The sequence below is a fragment of the Chiloscyllium plagiosum genome, unplaced genomic scaffold (assembly GCF_037043375.1).
Source record: "Chiloscyllium plagiosum isolate Xiang-an unplaced genomic scaffold, Cpla_swu_hap1 HiC_scaffold_4, whole genome shotgun sequence".
NCBI lineage: Eukaryota > Metazoa > Chordata > Chondrichthyes > Orectolobiformes > Hemiscylliidae > Chiloscyllium > Chiloscyllium plagiosum.
The window spans coordinates 91,108,814-91,123,241 of record NW_028270142.1 but is presented as its reverse complement, the minus strand read 5'-3'; the positions used below and the strand labels follow the sequence as shown (position 1 = coordinate 91,123,241).

The 14,428-nt window shown below is 37.3% G+C and overlaps 1 protein-coding gene across 3 annotated transcripts in view; it reads right to left on the bottom strand.

The window, feature by feature from the left end:
- Positions 1-8,641: 8,641 nt before the first annotated feature.
- greb1l (GREB1 like retinoic acid receptor coactivator) overlaps positions 8,642-14,428 on the bottom strand; it is a 351,285-nt gene continuing 345,498 nt past the window's right edge. For all 3 annotated transcript variants that reach the window (XM_043688237.2, XM_043688239.2, XM_043688240.2), the window contains 2 exons: positions 13,273-13,411; positions 8,642-12,612 (listed from right to left, as the gene is read on the bottom strand). In XM_043688237.2, coding sequence (XP_043544172.1) covers positions 12,449-12,612; positions 13,273-13,411 — 303 coding nt within the window. In that variant the 3' untranslated portion in view covers positions 8,642-12,448. The remainder of the gene's footprint in view (positions 12,613-13,272; positions 13,412-14,428) is intronic.

Below are 14,428 nucleotides of genomic sequence, written 5' to 3'. Positions count from 1 at the left end.
TTCGAACTTGTTCTAGGAGAAATGGAGCTTTTGGAAACCAGGTTGTATGTTAGAGCTAGGAATAATTTCAGTTTTCCTTTATTCTTTCACAGGACATGGGTGTGAAAGGTTAACTCAGCATTTACAGTCCATCACTGCTTTTGAAAAAAGTGAACAACAGTAGTCCATATAGTGTAGGTATACCCATAGTGCTGTAAAGGATGGAATACTGGATTTTTACCTAGCGACAGTGTAGGAACAATATATTTCCAAGTTGGGGTGGTGTGATGCTCAAAACTCAACTTTCAAAATCTTAATTAAATATCTGGCTTCAAAAGCTAACACTAAACAATCTTCTAAAATTAAAGGTCCAATCCAAATTGTTTCCTGTTTATTTCACAAACTGAACACAAAAGTCACTTGCTTCATCAATATAGCTAGCTTGGATTAAAATTCAAAACAATGAAGGTGCTATGCTCACCCACCCCAGAGATGTTATGTAATTTGACAAAAATAGTCCTGAATTCTAACCTCATCTGGCAAATGTTTGTCTTTTGGAGCTGTCTTTAACAAATACTTAGTTGCATCCAGTTTTTAAAATCAGTTTTCAGAATTTTACTATCCTAGCTATTACTGAACATCCAAGTTTAAGAACACAGAAATGTATTAATTATGCAAATAGACTAACAAATGATATGTACACATTGTGTGGTAATAAATTCAGAGTAGACTTTTAGTATCTTAATACTAACTCAATTACTTTAGGATAATTGAATCCCTACAGGGCTAAAGAGGTCATCCAGCCTATTTGGTCTGCACCAGTCTTCCAAAGAGCATCCCATCCAGACCCAGATACCTATGCCTATATCTCCACCTTTACCAGGATTAACCCCAGACACTGTAATTTAGCATCTAATTTGCACACCTGTGGAAAGAAAGTGGAGCACCTGGAAGAAAGTTCGTCTGTCTGACAACCTATGGTTTGATTGTTCGAGATCAAAGAAAGTTTGGTTTGTTTTCGTAAGAACAAGGTATATGCTGCTTATAAAGGTGGTGTTTTCTTAATTGTTATTTTATTTGTTTCAGAAAATGTTTTAAAGCATGAAATATTGCCATTTTATGCTATTATCTGCAAGCTTGAATTTCTTCATTAAAGAAGTTTGTCCCTACTCGGAGCAGAACATTTAGAAGAGATATGGAAAAGGTGGTTGCAGAGTGGCAAGGACCAGTAAATTGCTGAAGCTTGCAGAATATATACAGGATAACAGGATAGCTTTCTTGATCAAGTCAAAGAATCAATACGTTTTTTAAAATACAGTATAAAATAAATAACAGCAATTGTAATAAAGGGTGAAGCTAAGGTTCTTAAATCTGAACAAAAGGTCTGAGAACCAAGTTAGTTCAGCTAACTTGGAAAATTGGACAACTAAATTCTAAGATATGACAACAAATCATGAATGAATGCAAACCTGCAAAAAATATACATTTTCCCAAATAAAATCACCACCAAAAAAAAAGTAGTAACAGACTTAAGGAAAAGATTTAGTGTTGCCAAAAAATGTACAGCGTTTGAAAAACAAATTGTGAAAGCTTCTATAGATAGGACAAATGTTTGAAATTTGCAAAAGTAAATATAGATTAGAGGGCAAAAGGAACATTAAACGAATGCTTTGTCCCAAATAGTCCTGCCTGTACACCACTGGAGATAGACAGATAAGACGTATGTTGGGAGATGATTGAACGTGCATAAGGACCTACCTGGGAACTTCTGTATGATACCTGCTTTCTGAGGCCCTGCACGAATGTCTTTGACCCTAATCTCAGCAGAGAATTGGGCTAGATGTACAGAATTTATCTAGGTACCCAGGAAACGTGAAACAATTTAATACCTGGTCTAACAGTTAGAAAATGCCATAAGTGATACTAGCAAATCACACTCACCCAACTATTAAGTATCCCCGAGTACTCAACTACACCCCCGATCACTTGACTGCCCCACATAAATGACTAGCCACCTACTCATCTCACCCTATATAATCACTCACTCAACCATTCATGAATTTCTTCTTCCTTAAGACTGGGCTTTTAAACTTTGCTTTTTGAAAAAGCACCATATGCCATTTTCAGGCAGACTGTACCCTCAGTCTCTCCTACTTGTACTGAACTGCCCAGAGTTTGACAGGAGATGCTGTGGTCTGCTTGTTAGTCCGAATCAGGAGATCTGGAAGAAACTGCTTCTTTTGTTGGGTGAAGATTTGCTTTGGTAATCAGAATTCAGGCCGTTTAAGCACGTGGCTGAACCAGTGGAGTCTGTTTCGGATGATCATGGACTCGCTGTTGGTACTATTAGCTGCTTTAGGGATGCTGATGTTAGTAAGTCTGTCTTTACATTTCAAAGAGTATTAATGATATTTCCCAAGGGTCTTGAGGTGGTAAAGTACTCCTACTTCTATCTCTACTAATAACTAATCTATTTTGTTTCTAATTCAGATGTTGTACCTTTAGTATTTTTTCTATTTTACCTTGTGTTATAGAACATAGAACAATACAGGCCCTTCGGCCCTCTGTTGCGCCAACCTGTGAACTAATCTAAGCTCATTCCCCTACACTATCCCAACATTATCCATATGCTTATTCAAGAACTGTTTAAATGTCCCTAATGTGGCTGATCATAGCCTTTAATGCCATATTATCATGATTTTAAAATCACTGCCCCTTGCAAGTCTATACTGCTTGTTTTTGTCCAATTTGTTTTGTTGACGTCATCTTTGATACTTTTTCTGAATATAAGAAAAATGTCATTTTGTAAACCATCCCAATACCCATTCATTATTTTAACTCTAGACACTGGTCCCAGCCCAGGTTTAAATTAAGCCCATCCCAGAGGAATAAGCTCTCCCTTTCCCCAGTGCTGATGCCAGTATTCAGGTCTCCCACAGCACTCTTTTTAAAACATACATTGAACTTGTGATCTGTTTGCTCTAATTCAAGCAGCAATGGAATAAAACTTTCAATGTGTATCACAATAACTGGATAAACCACTCACACCAGCTCAATTCTTCTCCAATCGCAAATAAATTAATACTTAAGAACTCTTGGCAGCAGATAAAGAGAACAATAATTACGCCAATCTCACTCAAAAAAAAATCAATGCTCATCCTGTCTCTGTCCAGTACAACTTTCCTTTCACTTCCCTCAGTTCAATGGGCTCTTGCAGCACACTGCCACAGTCAGTTTACTCATACATTGCATAGACTTTGATGTCATCAGAAAAGCATGTCCAAAAGTTGGGGGTCTTTGGTGCAGTCGTAGTGAGCCAGAAGCTCTGAGTTCAAGTCCCAGCTGACTTGGAGGTGTGTGAGAACATGTCTGAACTGGTTGATTAAAATAACTAGAATTACTGCACCAAAACATTTGCTCTTTCCTTCCCTTTTCATGTGTCATTCAGTGAAGGTTAAACTAGCTTTAAAGAACCAAAATGAAAAGTAATAATTAAAAACCGAACACTTAAGTTCCATTCACTAAATATTATGCCAAAATCAGTAATACATACTGTAAAGTTTGGATTATCTTTATCCAAGTTGTCACTCTGTTTCCTACTGCTTTGGAATTTGGTCTTTGCTGAATTGTCTCAATGTCCTTTCATTATTTTAAAGAGAGTTGTTAATATTGCTTTTGATTGGGTTTCGCATGGTAGCCCATGGGCTCTATGGACATTTGGTAAAATGAATTCTTAATTGGCCTAGTGGCTGAAAGCAGAAGATGATACTTGAGTGTTTATGTAAGTGGAAGCCTGTGTCCAGTGGAGTCCCACAAGTCAGTGTTGGGGCCCTTGCTATTTATGGTCTATATAAATGATTTAGATTCTAATGTTGGGGTGGGGGGAGAGGGTGATCAGCAAGTTTGCAGGCAATACAAAAATTGACAAGGTGATCAATAGTGAAGAGGGTGTAGATGGGTTGATCAGTGGTAAATGGAATTCAATCCAGATAAATAGGAGGTGATTCACTTGGAGGAGAAAGTGAGGACTGCAGATGCTGGAGATCAGAGCTGGAAATGTGTTGCTGGAAAAGCGCAGCAGGTCAGGCAGCATCCAAGGAGCAGGAGAATCGACGTTTCGGGGCAGGATAAACAAGGCAAGGGAATATATTATGAACAGTAAGAGGCTGGGAAGTACTGAGAATCAGACCTTGAGGGGTATCAGGTCAGGTGGATCAAGTGGTTAAGAAGTCATATGATATATAGTCATTCCTCCATATCTGTGAGGGTTCAGTTCCTGAGTAACCTGTGAATGATGAAATTTGCATAGCTTGTTTAAAAGCAGGTTAATATCACAGATGTGAGTTTTGCCCTCTGATATTGAATTTTGTTGATTTTTTTGGTGCACATAGGTGAATTCATGATTTTGCAGACACCGAAGATTGAGACTTACCAGGATAACAGACTCCAGTTATGAAGAGTACTTAGAACAGTTAGGACTGCTTCCTTGGAAGAGATGACTTAATAGAACAACACTTCCCAAAGTGTGGGTCATAACCTCAGTGGGGTCACAGGAGCCAAAATCTGGGGCTCGTAAGCTCCTGAGGAAGCAGTGCTGTCATGCAACTCTGACCAAATGCTAACAGATGCAAGGTTCCTTTTAAATCTCATTTTTAAAGGCAGGCATGGCCTAAGTGGCCAATTTTTGAGGCCCGATTCCAGTTCCAGAAGCCCAGTGAAAAGGTGCTGCTTAATTACCTACTCTTGCAGCTCTCTTCCCTGCCATTCCAGGATTTCCACATGTTGGAAATGCACTATTTTCAGGCCTGAAAATGGGGTCACAATGGGGAGAATTTTGAAGAGCAATGTAAAAGAGGTTTTCATTCTGACAGATTTTTAATAGAGTGGAGTTTGATGGTTCAATCACAGTAGATTTAGAAACATTCGTGAAAGGGAAGATGAGATGATACATTATTAGACTAACAATTGTCAAGATCTAGAATATTCCACCTCCATAAGGTGGTGGAAACTAATTCCATACGTCATTCTTGAGTAGGTACTCATGGATAGAACTTGAGTTCCACAAAACCTATGGACATAAGATTTTTCAAAGAGTTGTACAGGCATAATGGAGTGAATGGCTTCTTTTTGTGCTGTACATTTCTATGATTCTATGATAGGAAACAATAAACGGACTGCAATTATTTCCCAATCAATGCTTTTCTGTCACCACATTTCTCACCTTCGTGAAAAATTAACAGCCCATGTACATTTTAAAATAGTCATATAACCTTTCACTGAAGGAAGATTCATTGGAATCAGTGGTCAGTAAAATTCAATTATAAGGTCTTCCAACCAGTTCCTTTTCCTTAAAAAAAACAGTGCCACGTGTATTTTTGATATGTGCATTCAGGATACTTTTTATAAAATTTACACCCGGTTCAAACTGTCACCTCATCCCTGACAACACAGTCAGACCTCTGGTTATGCTAACAGAGAAACCATATATGGGGTATCTGTCAAAAGATTTAACCATTTCAATGGAGAATCCAAAGTAATTCACCACCAACCACAAATGCACTCTGCTCCTCCTCAAACCCACCATTATATAATGACATCCATTCTTAAATACGTTTAAAAATTCTTGTCTTCGTTTCATTGTGAAGAATTCCCATTATGATTTATTTCACCTTGTATCCTACTTTACTTTTGTTCCTCTTACCTTTTACTGGTTCAGTTTGTAGCCATTGTGATCCTGGATTTCCTGAAACCTTCCACTTTAATACATCTATCGGCAATCTTCAAAACCTTTGCCTCCAACCATGTCTTCATGTCCCAGTCTTCTTCTAACATGTGTTCAACATCCATTTCTCTCTTCTTTGAAGTGCTCATGGGACATGTATGACACATTGTGTTAATGTACATAAATTACACATGTGAGAATGTGAAAATACAGTACTTGGGAAATTAGAAGTGATGCATTTATAGAGAAATAGGAATAGAGGATTATTCCAGATGAGGAAGGATGAGATGAGCATAAATAATGCCACAGACTGGTTGAGCTGAGTGGTCTCTTACGTTGCTATATATTCAAATACATCTGTATAATATAAATGCTAGAAGTTGTTTTGATTGTCCATTCATCATGTTCTAATTGTCTAATTAATATTTTGAATAAATAATTTACCTTGTAAATATTAATTGTATAGCTTCATATCCTTCACAATGGAAAATTATTTAAATAAAAATATTCACAAAAAACATTTCCACCAATATTTCGGTTTAAATGTCAATTTAATACATTCAACGTAAACTAACACATTGGAAACAAACTGGAACCACAATTGCAGTAAGACAATTTAACACAAACGTTGTACAAATATCGAAATTTGAGGTAGGTCTGGTTGGTAAAACAAAATTTACCATATTTAGGAATCCAAAAAGTAATTAAATTCAGAATTAACATAATGATAAAGCAGCAATTAGATAAAACATCCTATGGAGTTACAAAAATCCATTGCATAATTTAAGCTTCACAGTTAAGTTGTTCATATCCTATAGCTAATCTAACACTAGTTTTGAATCAACTACTGTTTACATGCAACAAAAAAAATTACTCACCTTCAGGTGTAGTACTCATTTTTTTGGAATGAATTTACCTATACAGACCATTGAGTAAACTATTCAAATCAACAGGGAGAATTAACAGGAAAGCCTTAAAGGGACATTCAGGCTGGAGTGGGACTTTTCCTCCCACATTAAAATAAAGAATACAGGATGGCGTTTTCAGCTTTTACTTTTTACTCAATTGATGAGATATTTCACATATTACTTCTATTTCAACTAATTGGTACAAGTGCACCAACTTTATCCAGGAAAAAAAAGATAAGTTGTTAAATTTTAGAGTGTCTGTTCATTTTACCAGCATGGTAGATTTAAAATGTAAGCCACACTGAAAGAATGGTGTTGTAGGCTAAATTGGAGATGGAGCTAGTGACTGTGAAAGATTTTGAGACAGTGTTAAGATGTAATGGTGTTTGAAAGATTGTGAGAGAAGGGAAACAGAACCTGGAAACCAATACCTGTTGTGATTATTGTCAATGGTGATGTTTCTGCCAAAGCCTAATTGTTTAATTATATTTTCACAAGAACGACATGAGGCAAAGAGCCTCAAACCAAGAAACAAAGGTGTATGTGAAAGTTAGAAGATTAGCAAGTATAAAATCTATCTCCTGTGGTTGAAGTGCCTTGTATGATTGCAACTTACTCAGTCTCTAACCAAGGATTTCCTTGATGTGGACCTTGGAACAGTTCATTGAATCATAGAATCCCTATAGTGTGGAAGCAGGCTATTCTGCCCATCGAGCCTACATCACCCCCTGAAGACTATCCCACCGGATCCACATCCCTACCAAATCTCTCTAGCCCTACATTTCCCAAGGCTAATTCTCTTAGCCTGCACATCCCTGGACATTACGGACAATTTAGCATAACCAATCCACCTAACCTGCACATCTTTGGACTGTAGCTGAAAATTGGAGCACCTGGAGAAAACCCATGCAGGCATGGGGATATTGAGCAAACTCCATAGACAGTCACCTGAGGGTAGAATCAAACCTGGGTCCCTGATGCTATGACACAGCAGTGCTAACCACTGAGCCACCATGTTGCCCTATTACGTCAGAATATGGCTAAGAATTTCTCACCGGCTATATGCTTAACATCACTGACCCTCGATTGTCTCTCGTTGTCGAGTGAATCTGATCAAATTCAAAAGCCGCCTTGTTGAAAATGACAGGTGAGAGTGGTTCCTTGTTTTGTGAGGACCATTGCAGTCAGTACTTGACATTTAAAGACACTTTTCCTACTCCCACCTTGACCAAAGGGTAAAGATGTTATCTGATAGACTAGAAGATCTGCTAACATTTTCAGCCCTTCCTAACAGCTTCATTTATCACCAGCATTAAATAAATGGACTGCCACAATGTTGTCAAAAATAAAACATCAATGCTCCATTTAAAACAAAAAGACTCTTCACCCCAACCCTATGTCTTGGAAGCTGTTGAAGATATTCTTCTGAAATGCCAAATTCATTGCTAATGTTTTAAGTCATCTGGGGCCCACAAAATCTGCACAGAACTGATCGTCATTTTGGGAACACTTGGTATAAATTTTGGATGCAGTAATCAGTACTGACAAAAGGAAGTTACTGATATAGTTAAAGTTTTGTGAAAAGTATTGTACGTGAGGAAAATTGTAGTTCCTTTACTGTTGGCCGAATCTCAATTTTTAGATGCATAAATTGGATTGAGGTACAGAACTGTGGATCAACATATGATTGGTTAAATATAATTTATCAATAAACTGTATTTCTAGCTACTTAGTTCAAAATTCTACAAAATCTTATATCAAAGCATGTATGGTAAATCAATATATATATCAGCCAATTCGCTGGCATGCTTATCTTCAAAATTAATTTCATTAGGCAGTGGGAAGGCCATCAAGGAATTTTACCCCCACCCCCACCACCAGGAGAAACCACATTTTGCCCCTCATCCACTTTGCTACAGGTTGTCTTCTTCAATCCCTTTGGTAGCTGAAGATGCATTCGTCAGTTTTTGCTTGTGGCAACATAAAATCAGATCCAGTAACTTTATCTATGTTGTCATAAGCAAAAACTCTGAGAAATGCATCCTTAGCTACCAAAGGGGTTGAAGAAGACAATCTGTAGCAAAGTGGATGAGGGGCAAAAAGTAGTTTCTCCTGGGTGTTTGTTCCATCCTGACCTGACCACCATTTTGTGGCAGGATGTACAATGCATAGACTAGTTCTCCCTTACCCCCTACTAAAGGTTTTATGGCCATTTAGTGATCATTTAATGGCCTTTCTCTCTCAGTTTCATTTCTTGGGGTAGCTGGAGGAATTCAGCAGTTACAGGGATGCCTCTTGGGTAGGCCTCCATGAGGAAGAAGGTGGTGCCTCCACCTGTGACCTCTTCAATGTTGGATTTCCCACCTGCCATCCCTATTTTTCCAATAGCCTCTAACCTCCCTATTACCCAACATCCAGGCCTCATGCCCCATGCTAACCCTGAGACCACCACACTTCGCTGGTTCAGGACTTAATCCATTTCAACTTCTGATGCTGCTGGGATAAGTCAGATTGGCTGCCAGCTGAAGGTGGAACTTCCTATTGACCGAGGGCTAGAAGTATCACCATCTCCTTGAAATGCCAAATGGCTTGGGGTAATCGGTTTCAACCAGGATGAGTTTCCCCCTGTTTCTTTGGATGTCAGGGGATTCCACCATCTACAGATAGTACTGGCTGCTAACATGAAGAGTTACAGCAGAAATGGAGAATCACTTTTTTGTGGTATTAATATGATCTGTTGCATTTTTGCAATATTTTCAGTTAAAACTCAGAATACAGTTAATCAAGTTACATCACTTAATCATGTCAATGCTGAATACCATATGATTCAAAATTTACAAGTGTTCTCAAATTGTATGCTTTTGAGAACCACGTGGAAGTAATTTTAGATGCTTTAGGTTTGAAAGCAACTACATGATAAGCAGTATTGTCTTCATGCTATTCTTTCAAGGAAGATTTTGTGAAGGATGAAAAAAATGCATGGACTAGTTCTTCCTTTTCTTGTCTAAGAATTTCCTCTCCAACTGAACATCTTCATTGCAGGCTTTGAAATTGAAAAGTGACAATTCGGTGTCTTGTGCTATTTTGAATAGGAGTAGTTGTAGTTTATGGTAAGAATGGCTTTAAGGAACTAATATGTTGTTTGAAACTGGAAATGCAATAAAGAACAAAATAAAAGTTAGATCTAAATGAAATAGAAAACAACTGTACTACGCAACTGAAGCCTTCCAATGCAGATCAGTGGCGCGAAAGTAATACATTCCAACATTTGGAAAACTTTCCTGCATAGCATGTAGCAAAATCAATGTATTTTATAAAAATATGCCTCACGTTCACTACACACAATATACTGGGAAATTACCTGCAAGAAAAACAGCAGAAGTCTGTGTGAGAACAGCCTTAGCAAAACGGGAACAGAAAATTATCACTCCAGCCTGAAACTTGAATTTCCACTTATTTTTCCAATTGGCCTGTCTAACTTGTTCACTGTACGTTAAGAGTACAACAAATGCAGAAGAATTTATATTATGTACTACAAATTTAAAAGTGAATTTACAATGTTGTTCTAACTAACACAGCATACATTCAATGATAAAATGCACAAAGTTCAGTGACAAGACTGGGTGCTATACCATGACAGTTTGCCAAGCACAGCAAAATATATTGATTTCACGATTACTGAAGGTTAGCTTAAGAAGGACAAGATATGATTCAAACAAAGCCTATTGCAAGAGTACATATAAACCAAGTACTTACAATGTAGAGGTCAAAAGTTCATTTAGTGACTTCTATTCTCAGCCCATAGCAAGCAAATTGTAGCATTATGTCCTGCCAGTGAAATTTGAACTTCAGCAATACATTCATGTAATACAAAGGTACCTGAGATCTGTGACAATAAGACTTACCCTTTATGTTACTATAATCCATCTCCCAACACCAATATCATGGATCCTTTAAAATCCATAAACCTCTACGGCTATATCTTTTGTATAAAGCTCACATACACTGAGTCGATATAACAGTTGAAATAGTTCTGTAATTATTATTGTTGTGACAAGAAATTGCTTACAGTGCAAAGGGAGAGAGAACTACACTGAAATAAAAGATAGGTGTTTGCTTCTAATTGGCAATATTTACAATAATGTGGTTTCTTTATAAGTTCTCTCATTAATAATGATTTTTTTTCCACTCAACTGCAACCTCAATGTCCACCTTAGCTATCAGTGCACACGAATATTGCTGCTGGCAGGCTAATACCTGTATGGTCTAAATTTAACATTGTACAGACACTTTCCAATTATAATATAAAAATGTGTTGATTTTTCTCTACAAATGTCAATTTGCAATGTTTGTATTCTAATATTTTTGTGTGTCAACAGTCATGATTTTACATTTCGCAGTACAAGTACAGATTATCAATTTTATGGGGCCATTGTTAATTTCAAAGTTTAATACAACTGTTTTTATTTTTTCCAAGTTGTTGATATTATCCCTGTATCTCATACGAATTATAGAAGATCTCTAGGTGACATGACTGCTGTATCGTTTACAAGAAATAGTCAACATGAAATGGTGTTGCACAGTGATCATGTGGATAAAATACAGCTAAATTAATTTTTACTTTCATTTATATCCCTACAGAGCATCTCTTAAAAAAATGAAAATATTAAAAAGACACATTACAGTCAACACAGAAGGGAACACTAAGACATGATATGAGTGCATATTTACTCTTTTCATGTGTTGTACAAAAAAGAAACTGAAATGCAGAATGCCTCAACCTCTTAACAGCATTTAACATTTAAAATAGAAAAGATGTTGATTTTCAACATGTCAAGACTGCACATTCAGCCAACCAAAAACTAATTCAATGCATTATTAATAGCAATTTGCATGAAATTAGAATCCAATGAAAACAATGCTGTAAGTGTAAGCAAAAACATACAACCATCTGTGCAATATATAAAAGAAGTACTCTTGGGGAGGTTATACAAAAGAGCACAAAAACATTTTAGTTAAATGAAATTACAGATTAACCAATACCTGCATCGTGTGCAGTCAGAAATGGTTCTAATCAAGATTCCATTAAATCTATAGCAACACCCACATCATATAATTAAATCTTGCAGTTTCCCTACCAATGCATTTAGATTGAAATGTTCAAAAGAAATGTGAGCTTTCTTTAAAAAAAATCCTTAAGGGTGAAGTATTACAGCAAGTAAGTATGAAATCATACACAACAAAAATTAAGAGAATAGTTAGCATGATTACGAGTGACTCTTCTCCAGCATCACCTAAATATAGACCCCTGAGCTTAACTGTAAATACATACAGTCAGAATGGTGACGTGGAGAATCTTCAACATACAGTCTTCAATTCCTTTCACTCCACTGCTTTGGTTTCATTCCTTTCAAGTGAAGCATTTCTATTAAGAGTTGTTCATTCTGCTTTGAACCAGGTGTACTTGCAACTTGTTTTAAAATGAGTAGCACTGGTCAAACCTATGATGGACATATACACATTCTGCAGCTCATACTGCTTTTTTTCTGCCACGTTGAACAGGTCGATGTACCAAGTCGTACGTAAAGCTGTTTTCCTCACAAATCACAAAATTAACTCTTTTCTGGAGTTACTGATGTCAGAACATCACCCTCTCATCTCTGAGGACTATGTTTCTGTTCTGATATAATCGTTTGTTAAAGTGACCTAATTTCGATATACTTTTTCTACACAATTGTGCCACATTACCCTTCCATGGAATTATAAATTGTGCTTTATCAAACTGTTATTAGTGCCACCCATCACCTGTAATTATTGTTTCTTGCCATCTGAAGTTAATTTAAATATGCCGTCCAGTAAGAAAATAAAGTGGCTTATCATCACTGCTGCTAGCTGTCTGGAACTCATCACGCAGCCGGAACTGCCATTCATCTTCCAATTCCAGGCGTACAATTGTTTGACGTAATGAACTTCGGTCTTGACAAATCATGCAAAGTGTGGCACCTTTAATTGCAAAAGGAGTAATGGTAACTTATGGTTTCACAAAAAGAAAATTTTCAAAGTTCAGCTTCTACATACACATACACACAAAACAAGGGGTCGAGGTCTGTTAAGATATTTTTAAACACAGTGCAGTTATATTTTAGGGACTGGAATAAGTAATGGGCATAATCAATCCTATTGGCTAAGTGTTCTCTTGAGGCAGCAGCTGAAGTGAAGTGATACTTTGTCCCAGCACGAAACAGATTAAGGATCAAGACAGAGAAGATAATGTCTACAACTTGAAGAAGTTAGACCATGGAGGACAAATAAGATGATACATCTCAGTGATGAACAGGCTTTTTAAATTCAAAATGTTCTTTTCAGTAGTTAATAAGCCTACATTATTCATAATTTGGAAGTAAAATTCCTCGCGCCAAAATTGTTACTTTGCCCTCGATAAGCTGGATAAATATATGAACACTGTCAATTTGTTTAGAAGATTATCAGACAAGGGGTAATCTAAGTTTTGTTTCCATACCATGCTGCCTCTGGACATTCTGAATGAGAAATAAGAGTCACTCATCAAATAAAGGCAAACAAATATAAACAATCTCCTTCCCTGGCCATTCTTTATTTTCCAAGTCAGAAAATATATGTAAGAAAGAACAGACAATCTATTACCTTTAAGAAACACGAATTTCTTGAGAAAGTCGGCAACAACGAATGAGTCACAGAGGTAGAGTAGAAGTCCACTGAACAAAACCTCCTCAAATTTTATGTTAATCGAGTGAGGTCGTGAACTTACGTAACACACAGAAATCTAAGAATTGGAAATAACAGAAATATTAACTATGTAACTGTTGGATCTTAATGGAATATCTGTTTCTTGCTAACATACAATCACTAATAATATACAGCACACTACCAGGTCATTGAGTCCAACTATCGTGGTTATGTCAGAACCAATTGAATTTCATTTCTTAGTGACTATCTTATATTGATGACAATGCCTACAATCTGGAAACAACCTCTGGACAGGATTTCGTGGCCTCCATCAATGGGACACGGGGCCAGAAAATTCTGGTGATGGTCAGTGTACTGCTTTCCCAACATTTCCCTTATTGACAGGAAAAAATGACTTGAATTGCTATTGATTTACAGAGCCCATCAACTGACAAATCAGTCCTCCAGTACTGCTTCATGTTGACTGTCAGTTGGAGGAAGCAAAGAGGGTGAAAAGGAAGCAAAGGGGTGAATATTTTCTAAGTGGGGACTTCAACATTCATCACTAATGGGGCTTAGTAGCACCACTGCAAACAGAGCTAACTGAGTTCTGAAGGAGATAGCCACTAGGAGGGGCCTGTGACTTGATGAGGCAACCAAGAGATAAAAATCTACTCGATGCCATCCCCACCAATCTATCTGTCTCAGATGCAGTGGCATATGACAGCATTGGAAATTGTGACCAGGGTACAGTCCTAGCAGAGATGAAGTTCTGTCTTCACATCTAGGGTACCCTCCATTATGTTGTGTGGCACCACCATGTGCTAAATGGGCTAAATTTCAAAAGTATCTAGCTATTCAGGTCTGAAGCTGTAGACCATCAACAATAACAGAATTGTATTCAATTACAGCCTGTTACTTAATGGCCTGGCATATCCCCCACTCTACCATTACAATCAGCTGTGGTATCCAGTTTAATTCAATGAAGATTACAGGAGGATATGCCAGGAGCAACACTGAGCAAACTTAAAAATGAGTTATCAGTCAACTTGATAAAGTTCTCATACAGGTCTGCATGTTTATCAAACAGGTAACTGGCCTGGCCAGTCGTGCC